This window comes from Haematobia irritans, chromosome 5 (genome assembly GCF_050003625.1).
Source record: "Haematobia irritans isolate KBUSLIRL chromosome 5, ASM5000362v1, whole genome shotgun sequence".
Taxonomy (NCBI): Eukaryota; Metazoa; Arthropoda; class Insecta; order Diptera; family Muscidae; genus Haematobia; species Haematobia irritans.
Window position 1 is genome coordinate 10,133,567 of NC_134401.1, and position 18,216 is coordinate 10,151,782.

Consider the following 18,216-nt stretch of genomic DNA (forward strand, 5'->3'; position numbering starts at 1 on the left):
TAGAAAATTTTTGGTGAAATGTCTATACATTTTTTTTATAGACATTTTTTGCAATACATTTTTTTTTTTGGAAATTTGCTGTTATACAATTTTTTTATAGCACATTTTTCGTTAGACGATTTTTTAGAAATTTTTTAGTTAAAAAAATTATTTATGGACATTTTTTTATTACATAAATTTTTAAAAAAATTCTTGGTCAGACAAATCATTATAAAAAAATTGTATATAGCAATTTTTTTTTTTTTTGAAAATTTTTAGTCAAAACATTTGTTTAAATATCCTTTTTTGTTAGGCAATTTTTTTATAGAAAATTTATTGTAAAAATTGTCTCTAAAAATGTGTCAAACGAAAAACGTTCTCTAAAAATTTGCCTAAAGATTTTTTTTTACAAAAATTTGTCAATTTGTGTAGAAAATTTTAGTTTACAAATATCTATAGACAATTTTTTGTTAAACAAATTTTTGTAGAAAATTTTTAATCGCTCAATAGTTTTGTTAGACAAATTTATATATCAAATTTTTTATTAGACAATTTTTTTTACAGAAAAATTTTCGTTTAATAAATTTTTTATAGATTTTTTTAATGTGTTTCGTTAGACAAATTTTTATGGATTTTTTTTGTTAGACAAATTTTTATAGACAGTTTTTGGTCAAACCAACTATTTTTATACCCACCACCATAGAATGGTGACGGGGGTATAATAAGTTTGTCATTCCGTTTGTAACGCATCGAAATATCGATTTCCGACTATATAAAGTATATATATTCTTGATCAGGGAGAAATTCTAAGACGATATAACGATGTCCGTCTGTCCGTCTGTCTGTCTGTCTGTCTGACTGTTGTAATCACGCTGCAGTCTTCAATAACGAAGCAATCGTGCTGAAATTTTGCACAAACTCGTCTTTTGTCTGCAGGCAGGTCAAGTTCGAAGATGGGCTATATCGGTCCAGGTTTTGATATAGTCCCCATATAAACCGACCTCCCGATTTGGGGTCTTGGGCTTATAGAAATAGTAGTTTTTATCCAATTTGCATGCAATTTGAAATCTAGAGGTATTTTATGCCCGTAAAGAGGTGTGCCAAAAATGGTGAGTATCGGTCCGTGTTTTGGTATAGCCCCCATATAGACCGATCTCCCGATTTTACTTCTTGGGCTTATAGAAACCGCAGTTTTTATTCAATTTACCTGAAATTGGAAATCAAGAGGTACTGTAGGACCACAAATACGTGTGCCAAAAATTGTGGGTATCGGTCCATGTTTTGGTATGGTCCCCATATAAAAGGACCTCCCGATTTGGGGTCTTGGGCTTATAGAAACCGTAGTTTTTATCAAATTTGTCTGAAATTGGAAACCTAGAGGTATTTTAGGGCCATAAAGAGGTGTGCCGAAAATGGTGAGTATCGGTCCATATTTTGGTATAGCCCCCATATAGACCGATTTCCCGAGTTTATTTCTTGGGCTTCTAGAATCCGAAGTTTTTATTCAATTTACCTGAAATTGGAAATCTAGAGGTATTGTAGGACCACAAATACGTGTGCCGAAAACTGTGAGTATCGGTCCATATTTTGGTATAGCCCCCTTATAGACCGATCTCCCGATTTTACTTCTTGGGCTTCTAGAATCCGAAGTTTTTATTCAATTTACCTGAAATTGTAAATCTAGAGGTATTATAGGACCACAAATACGTGTGCCAAAAATTGTGTGTATCGGTCCATATTTTGGTATAGCCCCCATATAGACCGATCTCCCGATTTTACTTCTTGGGCTTATAGAAACCGCAGTATTTATTCAATTTACCTGAAATTGGGAATCTAGAGGTATTGTAGGACCACAAATACGTGTGCCAAAAATTGAGAGTATCGGTCCATGTTTTGGTATGGTCCCCATATAAAACGACCTCCCGATTTGGGTCTTGGGTTTATAGAAACCGTAGTTTTTATCCAATTTGTCTGAAATTGGAAATCTAGAGGTATTTTATTACCATAAAGAGGTGTGCCGAAAATGGCCGATTTCCCGATTTTACTTCTTGGGCTTCTAGAAACCGTAGTTTTTATCTGATTTGCCTGAAATTGTAAATATTCTGGTATTTTAGGCTCACAAAAACGTGCATCGGATTAAGTTTTTATCGGTCCATTTGGTAATGCCTCCATATAGACCGACTTCACTTCTTGAGGGTGTAGAAGGCGCACTGATCATGAAAATTGCTTGAAACTCAATGTAAAGTTTCCAGATTTTACTTCTACAGATTTAAGATTTCAAATCAAGACGTTATTTTATAATTTTCTTGCACACTTACAAGAGATGTTAATGATTCCTCTAAAACTCAAACAAAAATGGTTCTTATAAATCCAGAATCTGATATAGTCCTCATAGGTGAAATCTTTAAATTTATCTTCGGGAAGTGTCCTAAAGTCCTCAAGCCCTCCTGAAATTTCAAAGGAAACCCTAATATTCGGTTCATGGTGGTGGGTATTTAAGATTCGGCCCGGCCGAACTTACTGCTGTATATACTTGTTAGAAATTGTTTCGTCAGATACATTTTTATAGAATATTTGTGGTCAGACAAATTTAGAAAAATATTTATATAGCGAATTTTTGGTAAGACATTTTTTATAGAAAATCTTTGGTCAGACAATTTATTCAGATAGGACTTAGAAACATTTTTATAAAAATTTATCGTTAGGAATTTTTTATAGAAAATTTATCTTAACACAAATTTTTATAGAAAATTTTTAGTTATAGAAAATTTATCTTAACACAATTTTTTATAGATTTTTTTTTATAAGACAAATTTTTTACACGACATTTTTCGTTAGATACTTTTTATAGAAAATTTTTTATTAGATAAATTTGTTGAATTGTTCAAAATTTAAAGTTGTTTTTAGATAATTTTTTATAAAAAAAATTGGTAGACAAATGTTTATATAATTTTTTTGTTATATTAGAATTCTTCGTAAGTCCAAAAAAAAAAAAATCAAAAAAAAAATTTTGTCAGATAATTTTTTTTATAAAAGTTTTTCGTCATACAAATTTTTCGTTAGACAAATTTTTTATAGAAAATTTTTGCTAGACAATTTGTTTAGAGAACATTTTCCATCAGGACTTAGCAAAAGTTTTATAGAAATGTTTTCGTTAAGTAATTTTTTTTTAGAGAATTTATCTTAACACTAAATTTTATAGAACATTTTTTGTAAGATAAATTTTTATAGAAATTTTTTTGTTAGAAAAATCTTTTACACAACATTTTTCGTTAGAAATAAAAAATTTTCTATAAAAAGAAAAATTTGTTTAGAAAGTATTTTATAGATACATTTTTATTTAATTGGTTGGCAAATTTTTATCTAATTTTTTTGTTATATTAAAAATTTTTATAGAAGGTTAGGTTAGGTGGCAGCCCGATGTATCAGGCTCGCTTAGACTATTCAGTCCATTGTGATACCACATTAGTGAACTTCTCTCTTATAACTGAGTGCTGCCCGATTCCGTGCTCAATGACAAGGGACCTCCTTTTTATAGCCGAGTTCGAGTGTCGTTCCACATTGCAGTGAAAACACTTAGAGAAGTTTTGAAACCCTCAGAAATGTCACCAGCATTACTGAGGTGGGATAATCCACCGCTGAAAAACTTTTTGGTGTTCGGTCGAAACAGGAATCGAACGCGCGACCTTCTGTATGCAAGGCGGCCATGCTAATCATTGCACCACAATGGCTCCCAATTTTTCATAGAAACTTTTTCGTTAGACAAATTTTTATAGAAAATTTTTCTTCAGACAATTTTTTGCAGAAAATGTTTTGTTAGACAAATTTTTGGAAAGATTTTTCGTCCGACAAATTTTTTATAGAAAAATTTTCGTCTGATAAATTTTTTATAGAAAAGTTTTAATTCTGGCAAATTTTTTATAGAAAACATTTTCGCCAGATAAATTTTTTATAGAAAAAATTTCGTCAGACAATTTTTTTTATAGAACATTTTTTGTCAGACAATTTTTTTATAGAAAATTTTTCGTCACACATAATTTGTGTAGAAAACTGTTTGCCACACATGCTTTTTATAGAAAATTTTTTGTGTGCCCAATTTTTGATAGGAAATTATTCGTCAGGCAAATTTTTTAAAAGAACATTTGTCTGAAATCTTAGAAATTTGTATAAATTTTTGTTTTGTCAAGAAATTTTGTTTAGAAAAGCTTGTATCAGTCGAATTTTTTAGAAAATTTTTTTCAGCTAAATTTTTATAGGAAATTTTTCGTCAGCCCGATTTTTACAGAAAAGTTTTCGTCAGTCCCATTTTTATAAAAAAATTTTCGTCAGTTATATTTGTATAGAATATCTTTCGAGAGATAAATTTTGCAAACAAAATTGTTCAATTGACAAATTTTTAAAGAAATTTTTCAAAAGACAATATTTTATAGAAAATTTTAGACAAATTTGTATAAATTTTTTTGTCAGACAATTATAGTAAATTTTGCATTAGAAATATTTTTATAGAAAATTTCCCGTTAGAGACATTTTTATAGGAATATTTTGGTTCAACAAAATTTTATAGAACATTTTTGGATAGATAAGTTTTATAACTTATCAATAGAAAATATTTCGTTTGATAATTTTTTTATAAACAATTTTTCGCAAGTCAAATATTTTGCAGAAAAATTTTCGCCAGACAATGTTTTATAAAAAATATATCTTCAAACATTAGTTTGTAGATAATTCATCGTTAGACAAATTTATTACACATAATTAATTGTCAGACTAAATTTGAAAGAAAATTAATTGTCCAAAAAAAATTTAGCATCGAATAAACTTTCATAGAAAATTAATTGTTTAATACTATATATTAAACAATTAAAATGCAAATTGTCTTTAGTAAAATTTTTATAGATATATGGTTAAATTTTTGTAGATAATTATTTGCCAGATAAATTTTTATATAAAAATAATAATTTCATAGACAATTTTTCGTTAAACCAATTTTCATAAAATAGATCGTCAGACAAATTTTTATAAAAAAAAAAAATATAGAGAAACGTCAGTTTCTCTTTAATAGGAATGTTGTTTGCTAGACAAAATTTATTTTATTGGAATAGCTCCTGTGAAAATATAAAAAAATTCAAATTAATGTGGCCTTATCCAAATATTGTACAGTGTATTTTATTTATGTATCTTGAATGTACACTTTGTGGATTTTTGTTAACCAAAAATTTTAATTTAGTTTTTATTTCGTTCACAAATAATGCACATAAAGTTTGTCGTTAACACCCCATAAGAACAAGATGCTCACACAGACTTCATGAGATGTAATTTCCATAAAGCAAATATGTTCGGAGTCCACCAAAAGGTTATGTGTCCCAGAAAACATAGAGACAATGTAGATGTTGACTTGAGTATAAATTTCTGGATTAAAATTTATAAATGTTCAAAGATATGAATAATGAGTGATAATGAAAGGAAGATGCAAATGTAAATTTTGCAAAAATAAATATTTTTGTATTTTATCCTTCCTTGTGAGTAAATATCTTAGATCCACAACATTTTCATATTTTTTTTTATTTTGAAAATAAATAGCACAATGTTTTGTGGGTTATCTAAATATCCTTTGCACCTGTAGCCATATAAATAACCACTTTGCATCCAATTTACTTTTCATGCAAAGCATTTAATTAGCTCTCCAATGTGTTGGAGTTCACAAAATCTCATAAAATGAAATCCTTTCATCTGTCTCTCTCCCCATCCCCCCCTTGTTTGCGACAAAATGGTACTCAAGTTTTATGATTAAATATAAAAATCAAACATATGCTTTACCTTACAGATTTAACTAAGATATGGAAAGGTTAATTGTAACCTCTTCAGGGTTAGATAATTTGAAGATTAAATTCATCACGCAACAAAAATAAAAGAGGTTGGGAGACCGAACATGGGGAGTATCCTTTATTGTAGTGTTTATTACCTGTAATTTCTTGTCTGGATCAAATTTTCTTGCTAAACCAAAATCTATGATTTTGATGCGGTTTCCTTCTTGGGTTAGGCATAGAATATTTTCGGGTTTCAAATCTAGATGCAGGATGTTGTTGCGGTGTATGAATTCCATGGCCTCACACACCTGACGTATGAAGACCACACAGACACGTTCGGTAAGGACAAACTCATCATCAACCACACGATCAAAGAGTTCACCACCTTCTACTCTGTGAAAAGAGGAAAATAATTAAATGGTTAGAAAATGAAAATGTATTTGTATATAATTAAAAATAGTTTTGTACAAATTTCTACCAATGTATGAGTAGTATTTTTTAATTAAAAATACATTTTACTTTTCTAAGAATCCAAAAAGTTTTCATATAGAGAAACAGGAGTTATTGTAGAAAATTATAGGTGGTATGAGCTATGGAAGTCTAAATTATAAGAAATCTACAGAAATTTAAGTAAGGTATATGAAATAATAATAATATAGCTAGGCTAAAAACTTTTCTATACGAAATCAGGCTGAATTAAAGATTTTCTATAGAAAATCCTATTCAGCCAGGTTGAATTGAAAATTTTCTATAGAAAACCTATCTGAAAATTTTATATAGAAAATCTTGTTCATCCAGGTTAAATTGAAAAATTTCTATAGAAAATCCTATTCAGCCAGGCTGAATTGAAGATTTTCTATAGGAGATCCTATTCAGCTTGGCTGAAATGAAGATTTTCTATAGAAAATCCTATTCAGCTAGGCTGAATTCACGATTTTCTATAGAAAATCCTATTCAGCCAAGAAGAATTGAAGATTTTATATATCAAATCTTATTCAGCAAGGCAGATTGTGTTGAAAAACCCTATTCAGAGAGACTTTATTGCAGATTTTGTATAGAAAATCCTATTCAGCCAAAATGAATTGAGGATTTTTTATAGAAAATCCTATTCTGGTAATCTGAATTAATGATTTTCTTTAGAAAATCATTTTCAGCCAGGCTGAATTAAAGATTTTCTATAGAAAATCCTATTCAGCCAGGCAGAAGTGAAGATTTTGTATAGCAAATCCTATTCAGCCAAGCTGAATTGAAGATTTTCTATAGAAAATCCTATTCAGCCAGGCTGAATTGAAGATTTTCTATAGAAAATCCTATTCAGTCGAGCTGAATTGAAGATTTTCTATAGAAAATCTTATTCAGTCGAGCTGAATTGAAGATTTTCTATAGAAAATCTTATTCAGCTAGGGTGAGTTGAAGATTTTTCTATACAAAACCCTATTCAGCCAAGCTGAATTGAAGATTTTTCTATAGAAAATCCTATTCAGCCAAGCTGAATTCAAGATTTTCTATTGAAAACCCTATTCAGCCAGGCTGAATTGAAGATTTTTTATAGAAAATCCTATTCAGCTAGCCTGAATTCAAGATTTTCTACCGAAAATCCTATTCAGCCAGGCTGATTTGAAAATTTTATATAGAAAATCTTATTCATCCAGGCTGAATTGAAAAATTTCTATAGAAAATCCTATTCAGCCAGGCTGAATTGAAGATTTTCTATAGGAGATCCTATTCAGCTGGGCTGAAATGAAGATTTTCTATAGAAAATCCTATTCAGCTAGGCTGAATTCAAGATTTTCTATCGAAAATCCTATTCAGCCAAGAAGAATTGAAGATTTTCTATATTAAATCTTATTCAGCAAGGCAGATTTTGTTGAAAAACTGTATTCAGAGAGATTTTATTGTGAACTTTGTATAGAAAATCCTATTCAGCTAGCAGGAATTGAGGATTTTTTATAGAAAATCCTATTCTGGCAATCTGAATTAATGATTTTCTTTAGAAAATCCTATTCAGCCAGGCTGAACTGAAGATTTTTTAAAGAAAATCCTATTCACACAGGCTGAATTGAAAATTCTCTAAAGAAAATCCTATTCAGCCAGGCTGAATTGAAGATTTTCTATAGAAAATCCTATTCAGCTAGGGTGAGTTGAAGATTTTTCTATAGAAAATCCTATTCAGCTCGGGTGAGTTGAAGATTTTTCTATAGAAAATCCTATTCAGCTAGGGTGTGTTGAAGATTTTTCTATAGAAAATCCTATTCAGCCAGCCTGAACTGAAGATTTTTTAAAGAAAATCCTATTCACACAGGCTGAATTGATGATTTTTCTATAGCAAATCCTATTCAGCTAGGGTGAATTGAAAATTTTTTTATAGAAAATCCTATTCAGCCAAACTGAATTGAAGATTTTTCTATACAAAATCCTATTCAGCCAGCCTGAACTGAAGATTTTTTAAAGAAAATCCTATTCACACATGCTGAATTGATGATTTTTCTATAGCAAATCCTATTCAGCTAGGGTGAGTTGAAGATTTTGCTATAGAAAATCCTATTCAGCTAGGGTGAGTTGAAGATTTTGCTATAGAAAATCCTATTCAGTTAGGGTGTGTTGAAGATTTTTCTCTAGAAAATCCTATTCAGCCAGCCTGAACTGAAGATTTTTTAAAGAAAATCCTATTCACACAGGCTGAATTGAAGATTTTCTATAGCAAACCCTGTTTAGCCAGGATAAATTGAAGATTTTTTATAGAAAATCCTATTCTGGCAATCTGAATTAATGATTTTCTTTTGAAAATCCTATTCAGTCAGGCGGAACTGAAGATTTTCTAAAGAAAATCCAATTCAGACAGACTAAATTGAAGATTCTCTATAGGCAATTGTATTCAGCCAAGCTGAATTGAAAATTTTCCATAGAAAATCCTATTCAGCTAGGCTGAATTGAAGATTTTCTATAGAAAATTCTAATCAGCCGGACTAAATTGAAGATATTCAATAGAAAATCCTGTTCAGATTGGCTGAATTAAAGATTCATCATCGAAAATGCTATTCAGCTAGGCTATATTGAAGATTTTCCATAGAAAATTCTATTCAGCCAGGCTGACTTCAATATTTTCTATAGAAAACCCTATTGAGCTGAGCTGAATTCAATATTTTCTAAAGAAAATCCTATTCAGCTAAACTGAATTAAAGATTTTCTATAGAAAATCCTATTCAGCCAGGCTAAATTAATGATTTTTTATAGAAAATCCTATTCAGCTTAGCTGAATTCAATATTTTTTATAGAAAATCCTATTCAGCCAGCCTGAATTCAATATTTTCTATATAAAAACCTATTCAGCCAGGCTGAATTCAATATTTTCTATATAAAATCCTATTCAGCCAGGCTGAAATCAATATTTTCTATAGAAAATCCTATTCAGCTAAGCTGAATTAAAGATTTTCTATAGAAAATCCTATTCATCCAGGCTGAATTGAAGATTTTCTATAGAAAATCCTATTCAGCCAGGCTGAATTGAAGGTTTTATATAGAAAATCATATTCACCATTGAATATTGAGGAATTTCTATGTTTACCATGAATTAAATGTTCTCTATATTTAAGATATTGACCTGCTTCTCATCACTATACAAGGCTGTATAAAAAAGGTGTGATCCCTACTAAAATTATACCAAAAGCACCTACTAATTAAAAAAGGGCGCATATGTTTATATTCGATTCAAAGCAAAAGTCTAAAGGACACGTTAATTACTATGATGTCCTTGGGTGGTAAATTGTGGTGATGAGACAGAGGTCAAATTGTGGCAATTACAGACTGTAATTACATCGGTAAACACATAAATTAAGCAGGTCTAAAAAGTCGGCAACTACGAATTATAAACTGACATTAAAATGTTTACATGCAATTATCCTTCCATTGTTATTCAAATGTAATATTGCTTAAAAAATAAAATTAATTTTTTTATGGTAGTTTTAAATATTTCCCCCTTACGTATTTACTTATTTTAGCATTTTCTATGAACAGCTTTACAAACAAATATTTTTTTTTTTCGAAAAGGTTTAAAGTTTCCCTTGAGCGTTACACAAAGATTTTGAGAGAGATATATGTAAGCATGATCCAGATTGACTATCATAAAAAGTTATGAGATGAGCATAACCCCAAAGGAGTATCTATGTATGTTGCCCCTCCAGTTACTGCTGTAACAATCATACAAATGTCAAGGATGAATATTCATTTGAAATGTCCAATTGAAGATTATAAAATAATTCCCAGAATACCAACAAACTATATGTTTTTAAAGGAAAACTTTTAATGAATATTTTAAACAATGAAAATAAAACCATACAGATGAAGAGATATTCCCAAAAACAAATCAATTATATTTTATTTGCTACATGAGTTTTATCATCTTATCTTAACTTTTGGTATTTGTTAAAATAAATACAAAAAAGTAAAGCTGACAGGAAAAATGCAAAAGAAAAAATCCATTCAAAAGAAGACTTTACCGAAACATAGGTAAACTAAGCTAAATTGACGATTTTTTACACAAAATCATATACTACCCAGCTGAATTGAAGATTTTCTACTATAAAAAATTTTATTCAGCCTAGCTTAACATAATTAAAGATTTTCTATAAAAAGTAGTTTCCAGTTATCCTAAATTGAAGATTTTCTACAAAAATTCTATTCAGCTTAGATGACCACCGTGGTGCAATGGTTAGCATGCCCGCCTTGCATACACAAGGTCGTGGGTTCGATTCCTGCTACGACCGAACACCAAAAAGTTTTTCAGCGGTGGATTATCCCACCTCAGTAATGCTGGTGACATTTCTGAGGGTTTCAAAGCTTCTCTAAGTGGTTTCACTGGAATGTGGAACGCCGTTCGGACTCGGCTATAAAAAGGAGGTCCCTTGTCATTGAGCTTAACATGGAATCGGGCAGCACTCAGTGATAAGAGAGAAGTTCACCACTGTGGTATCACAATGGACTGAATAGTCTAAGTGAGCCTGATACATCGGGCTGCCACATAACCTAACCTAACATTCAGCTTAGATGAAATGTTAAAATAAATATAAATATAAATATTCAAAAGAAAATATCCATTCTAAACACGACTTTACCAAAAAATAGTTAAACTATGCTGAATTAAAGATTTTCTATTAAAAAAAATCATATTCTACCCAGCTGACTTAAAGGTTTTCTAAAAAAACTCCTATTAAGTTTGGCTGAATTAAAGATTTTCTATAAAAAGTACTTTCCAGTCGTGCTTAATTGAAGAAAAAATTCTATTCAGCTCAGGTGAATTGAAGATTATTTTACTAAAAATCATATTCAGCCTGGTTTAATTAAAGATTTTTTAGAGAAAATATTTTTAGCCGGTCTAGTTCAATGTAGAAATTTGTATTAGAAATTATATTCAACCTGATAGTAGTGAAGTTTTTTTTTTGAAAAAATAGTATTCAGCTGTGCTGAATTGATGATTTCATTTCAGCTATACCGAATTTGAAGATATTCTACAGAAAATCCTATTCAGCTAAGCCGAGTGGAAAATTCTCAAAAAAACATCTTTTTTTGGGTTAGCTGAATTCTATATAGCTATACTCAACTGAAATTTTGCTATAAAAAAATCATTTTCAGCCATGCTTACATAAATAGTTTTATTTAATTTATTTATTTCTATAGAAAATTTTGTCAAAAATTTATTTCTATAGGACATTTTGTCAACATTTTATTTCTCTAGAAAATTTTATCAACATTTTAGTTCTATAGAAAATTTTGTAAAAATTTTATTTCTCTAGAAAATTTTGTCAAAATTTCATTTCTCTAGAAAATTTTGTCAAAATTTCATTTTTATAGGAAATCTTATCAACATTTTATTTTTCTAGAATATTTTGTCAAAATTTTATTACTCTAGAAAATTTTGCCAAAATTTTATTTCTCTAGAAAATTTTGTCAAAATTTTATTACTCTAGAAAATTTTGTCAAAATGTTATTTCTATAGAAAATTTTGCCAAAATTTTGTTTCTATAGAAAATTTTGTTAAAAGTTTAGTTCTATAGAAAATGTTGTCAAAATTTTATTTCTATAGAATATTTTGTCAAAAATGATTTCTATAGGACATTTTGTCAACATTTTATTTCTCTAGAAAATTTTGTCAAAATTTTTGTTCTATAGAAAATTTTGTAAAAATTTTATTTCTCTAGAAAATTTTGTCAAAATTTCATTTCTATAGGAAATTTTATCAACATTTGATTTCTGTTGGGAGGTTTGTAAAAATTTTATTACTCCAGAAAATTTTGTCAAAATTTTATTTCTATAGAACATTTTGTCAAAAATTTATTTATATACGACATTTGGTCAACATTTTATTTCTCTAGAAAATTTTGTCAAAATTTTAGTTCTATTGAAAATTTTGTAAAAGTTTTATTTGTCTAGAAAATTTTGTCAAAAATTTATTTTTATAGAAAATTTTGTCAAAATTTTATTTCTATAGACAATTTTGTCAAAATTTTATTTCTATAGGAAATTTTATCAACATTTGATTTCTGTTGGGAGTTTTGTAAAAATTTTATTACTCCAGAAAATTTTGTCAAAATTTTATTTCTATAGAACATTTTGTCAAAAATTTATTTCTATACGACATTTGGTCAACATTTTATTTCTCTAGAAAATTTTGTCAAAATTTTAGTTCTATAGAAAATTTTGTAAAAATTTTATTTCTCTAGAAAATTTTGTCAAAAATTTGTTTCGCTAGAAAATTTTGTTAAAATTTTAGTTCTATAGAAAATTTTGTCAAAAATTTATTTTTATAGAAAATTTTGTCAAAATTTTATTTCTATAGACAATTTTGTTAAAATTTTATTTCTATAGGAAATTTTATCAACATTTGATTTCTGTTGGGAGTTTTGTAAAAATTTTATTACTGCAGAAAATTTTGTCAAAATTTTATTTCTATAGAACATTTTGTCAAAAATTTATTTATATACGACATTTGGTCAACATTTTATTTCTCTAGAAAATTTTGTCAAAATTTTAGTTCTATTGAAAATTTTGTTTTATTTGTCTAGAAAATTTTGTCAAAATTTTATTTCTATAGGAAATTTTATTAACAGTTTATTTCTGTTGGTAATTTTGTCAAAATTTTATTACCCTAGAAAATTTTGTCAAAATTTTACTTCTCTAGACAATTTTGCCAAAATTTTATATCACTAGAAACTTTAGTCAACATTTTATTTCTATAGAAAACTTTCCAAGATTTTATTTCTATAGAAACTTTTGTTAAAAATTTATTTCTCTAGAAAATTTTGTTAAAATTTTAGTTCTATAGAAAATTTTGTCAACATTTTATTTCAATAGACAATTTTGTCAAAATTTTATTTCTATAGAAAATTTTGCCAAAAGCTCATTTCTATAGAAAATATCGGGCTGCACTTTAGCTAAACCTAAACCTACAAATTCCGCATAATATGGGGTTTGTTAAAATACCTACCTGTTCTTTCATTGTCATTTTTTTTAATTGATGTTGAGTTCTCTTAACACTGTCACAATATAGCTTCAGGGGGTTTTTTTAAGTTTTTCTGATTAACATATTTTTCTGCTTCTTAAAAAATAAAATCATTATGTAATATTCTGAACACTTATGGGGCATATTTGATCTCACTTTATTTCTTCTTCTATTCGATTGTCTTCCATCGGGGCTACTAGCATTGTGAACGTGTATGACATAAACAGGACCACGCTGAATATATGTGTAAACACATACATTAAAAGCTTCTTTGATCAATTTTGCCAAAGCATATAAACACATAGTTTAATATTTTATTTAAATGGAAATTTCTAGGAAATTGAATTTTTAACTATGCCTTTTCGTGTCTAAATGATAACTAAAATATCGACAATTGTTTGTATTCAATTGTAGGCATTTTTCAAACCTTTGGCAAGTAATTAGAATTGCAAATGGTTTACACAGATGGTTGAGTATTAATTCATTAAACATAGTCCACATTGTAGTTTATATTCATTTGATTTGGGTCAATTGTTTGAATTACATTTAGGTTTGTTTTTTCCAATCAATTTCCGATATTTAGAAATTATTTGTTTTGCTAAGAGGGTATAATTTAATTCATTTTCGATGACACAATTCAGGTAAATTTGTTTTGGTTTTATAATGGAATAATAATAAGAAACCAATTACCACCGCACTCTCTCTCTCTCTCTCTCTGGGAGAAGGGAGAACTTTTAATTAGTTAGGCCGATAGCCTCTAGTTGCTTTAGTTTTATAATGGAATAATAAGAAAAAATTGACACCAGCGTTGCCACAACGAAATTTTACTTCGGACCAATCTTTTTTTTCAAAAGTGGACCAAAATTCGTACCAGCGGACCATTTTTTCCAAATTAAAAAAAAAAATAACATTTAAAAGTTAAAAATTTCCAAATTTTGTCTTCGATAGACAATTCTGTTCTTTATTCCTATTCCAAATTTGTATTTCGTGTTTTTTTTTCTATAGAAAATTTTGGCATAATTTTATTTCTATGGAAAATTTTGTCAAAATTTTAGTTGTATACAGAAATTTTGTCAAAATTTCATTTCTATACGAAATTTTGTCAAAGTTTTATATCTCTAGAAAATTTTGTGAAAATTTTCTTGTCTAGAAAATTTTGTACAAATTTTATTTCTCTAGAAAATTTTGTAAAAATTTTATTTCTATAGGAAATTTAATCAACATTTTATTTCTGTTGAATTTTAGTTCTGTAGAAAATTTTGTCAAAATTTTATTTCTCTAGAAAATTTTGTCAAAATATTATTTCTATAGAAAATTTTGCCAAAATTTTATTTTACTGGAAATTTGATCAAAATTTTATTTCTCTAGAAAATGTTGTGAAAATTTTAGTTCTATAGAAAATTTTGTAAAAATTTTATTTCTCTAGAAAATTTTGTGAATATTTTAGTTCTAAAGAAAATGTTGTCTACATTTTATTTCTATAGAAAATTTTGAAAAAATTTTATTTCCATCGAAATTTTGTCAAAATTTTATTTCCATAGAAAATTTTATCAACATTTTTCTTTTCTAGAAAATTTTGTAACCATTATATTTCTCTAGCAAATTTTGTCAAAATTTCATTTCACTAGAAAATTTTGAAAAAAATTTATTTCATTGTTGTTTTTTTTTTATTTCAGCTTAAAACCATACATTGACTAAACTACAAGTGTAGCTTAACCAACAGAGGAAAAGAATGTTTGTCAAATTTATTTGTAGGGCAAAGCATCCTCTACTTGCAGCAAAACTATCAACCAATTATCAGAATAAATTCAGGCAGTTCAATAAACCCAACAATAAACCACACTTGAACCCTCCGAAAAAAGGCTTTACATTGATAAACGGCTTATGCCGAAATAAATTCGTACAAACATCTCTCTTTTCCTTTGCCACCATCAAATCATCGATTTGAGTGAAGTTGGCTGGGTTTTATTTATTTATTATTTATTTCTATAGAAAATTTTCCAAAATTTTATTTCGATAGAAAATTTTTACAAAATGTTGTATCTATACAAAGTTGATTGTTGCAAAAACTTTTGGCATAATTTTATTTTTATAGAAAATTTTGTCAACATTTTATTTCTATAGAAAATTTTTTCAACATTTATTTTTATAGAATTTTTTTTTTAAATTTTATTTCTCTAGAAAATTTTGTGAATATTTTAGTTCTAAAGAAAATGTTGTCAACATTTTATTTCTATAGAAAATTTTGCCAAAATTTTATTTCCATCGAAATTTTGTCAAAATTTTATTTCCATAGAAAATTTTGTCAACATTTTTCTTCTCTAGAAAATTTTGTAAACATTATATTTCTCTAGAAAATTTTGTCAAAATTTTATTTCACTAGAAAATTTTCCAAAATTTTAAAATTTTATTATAGAAAATTTGGAAAAAAAATTATTTCTATAGAAAATTTTTAAAAATTTTATTTCGATAGAAAATTTTTACCAAATTTTGTATCTATACAAAGTTTATTTTTGCAAAAAAATTTGGCATAATTTTATTTTTATAGAAAATTTTTTCAACATTTTATTTCTATAGAAAATTTTTTCAACATTTATTTCTATAGAAAAGTTTTTCAATATTTTATGTCTATAGAAAATTTTGTCAAAATTTCATTTCTATACCAAATTTTGGAAAACATTCTTTTTGTAGGAAATTTTGTCAACATTTTATTTCACTATAAATTATTGGCAAAATTTTATTTCTATGGAAAAATTTCCAAAATTTTATTTCGATAGAAAATGTTTACAAAATTTTGTATCTATACAAAGTTTATTTTTGAAAAAAATGATGGCATAACTTTATTTCTATACGAAATTTTGTAAAAAAATTATTTTGGTAGGAAATTTTGTTCAAATTTCATTTCTCTAGAAAAAATTTTCAACATTTTATTTCTTTTGAAAATTTTGTCAAAATTTTATTTCTATAGAAAATTTTCTCAAATTTTAGTTCTGTAGGAAATTTCGTCTACATTTTATTTCTGTTGTCAAAATATTATTTTCATAAAAAATTTTGTCAAAACTTTATTTTCATAGAAATTTTTGTCAAAATTTATTTCTATAGAAAATTTTCTAAAATTTTATTTCGATAGTAAATTTTCCAAAATTTTATTTCGATAGAAAATTTTTACACAATTTTGTATCTATAAAAAGTTTATTATTGTAAAAAATGTTGGCATAATTTTCTTTCTATACAAAATTTTGGACAAAAAAATTTTTTTTGTAGGAAATTTTGTCAAAATTTTGTTTCTCTAGAAAAATTTGTCAAAATTTTATTCCTATAGAAAATTTTGTTAAAATTTTATTTCTATAGAAAATTTTATTAAAATTTTATTTTTATAAAAAATTTGCTCAAAATTTTATTTCTCTAGAAAATTTTGTCAAAATTTAATTTCCTAAGAAAATTTTGTCAAAATTTGATTTCTCTAGAAAATTTTGTCAAAATTTTATTTCCATAAACAATTTTGTCAAAATTTTATTTCTATAGAAATTTTTGTCAAAAAAATCATTTCTATACAAAATTTTGTGAAAATTTTATTTCTATAGAAAATTTTGTCACCATTTTATTTCTATAGAATATTTTGTCAACAATTTATTTCTATACAAAATTTTTTGAAAATTTTATTTCCATAGAAAATTTTGTCAACAATTTATTTCCATAGAAATTTTGTCAAAATTTTATTTCCATAGAAATTTTGTCAAAATTTTATTTTTATAGAAAATTGTGTCAAAATTTTATTTCTCTAGAAAATTTTGTAGAAATGTAATTTCTCTAGAAAATTTTGTCAAACATTTATTTTTATGGGAAATTTTATCAACATTTTATTTCTCTAGAAAATTTTGCCAAAATTTAATTTCTCTAGAAAAGTTTTACAAAATTTTGTATCTATACAAAGTTTATTTTTGTAAAAAATGTTGGCATATTTTTATTTCTATAGAAAATTTTGTCAAAAGCTCATTTCTATAGAAAATTTTGACAAAGTTTCATTTCTATACGAAATTTCGTAAAAAAATTAATTTTGTCATTTTATTTCTTTAGAAAATTTTGTCAAAAATGTATTTCTCTAGAAAATTTTGTTAAAATTTAGTTCTAAGAAAATTTTGTCAAAATTTTATTTCTATAGAAAAATTTTTCAAAAAGTTATTCCTATAGAAAATTTTTTCAAAAGCTCATTTCTATAGAAAATTTTGTCAAAATTTCATTTCTATACGAAATTTAAAAAAAAATATTTTTGTAGGAAATTTTGTCAAAATTTTATTTCTCTAGAAAATTTTGTCAGAATTTTATTTCGGTTGGAAATTTTGTCAAAATTTTATTTGTCAAATGTTTTTTCTATTGAAAACTTTCGTAAATTTTATTTTATAGAAATAGAATGGAAATAAGATTTCGTCAAAAATTCGGTATAGAAATTAAATTTTGACAAAATGTTCTATAGAAAATTTTGTCAAAATTTTATTTCTTTACAAAATTTTGTTAAGATGTTATTTCTTTACAAAATTTTGTCAAGATTTTATTTTTATAGAAAATTGTGTCAAAAAAATTTTTTTTTCTATAGAAAATTTTGTCAATTTATTTCCATAGAAAATTTTGCCAAAATTTATTTCTATGGAATATTTTGTTAAAATTTTATTTCCGTAGAAAATTTTGTCAAAATTTTATTTCTATAGAGTATTTTGTTAAAATGTTATTCCTCTAGGAAATTTTGTCAACATTTTATTTCTTTAGAAAATTTTGTCAAAACTTTATTTCTATAGAAAATTTTGTCAAAATTTTATTTTCTTTAAAATTCAGTCTAAAGGATCTCTTGACAATAATCTTCCTATAAATGTTATTCAGCAGATCTGAATTGAAGCTTCGTCCAGGAAATAATAGAAAATAATTAACGAATTTCTCATA

The 18,216-nt window shown here is 26.5% G+C and overlaps 1 protein-coding gene across 4 annotated transcripts in view; it reads right to left on the bottom strand.

Moving 5' to 3' along the window:
* Positions 1-18,216, bottom strand: part of sqa (spaghetti-squash activator) — a 153,086-nt gene that overhangs the window by 22,999 nt on the left and 111,871 nt on the right. For all 4 annotated transcript variants that reach the window (XM_075309590.1, XM_075309592.1, XM_075309591.1 and 1 more), the window contains exon 5: positions 5,942-6,179. In XM_075309590.1, the coding sequence (XP_075165705.1) occupies positions 5,942-6,179 (238 nt within the window). The remainder of the gene's footprint in view (positions 1-5,941; positions 6,180-18,216) is intronic.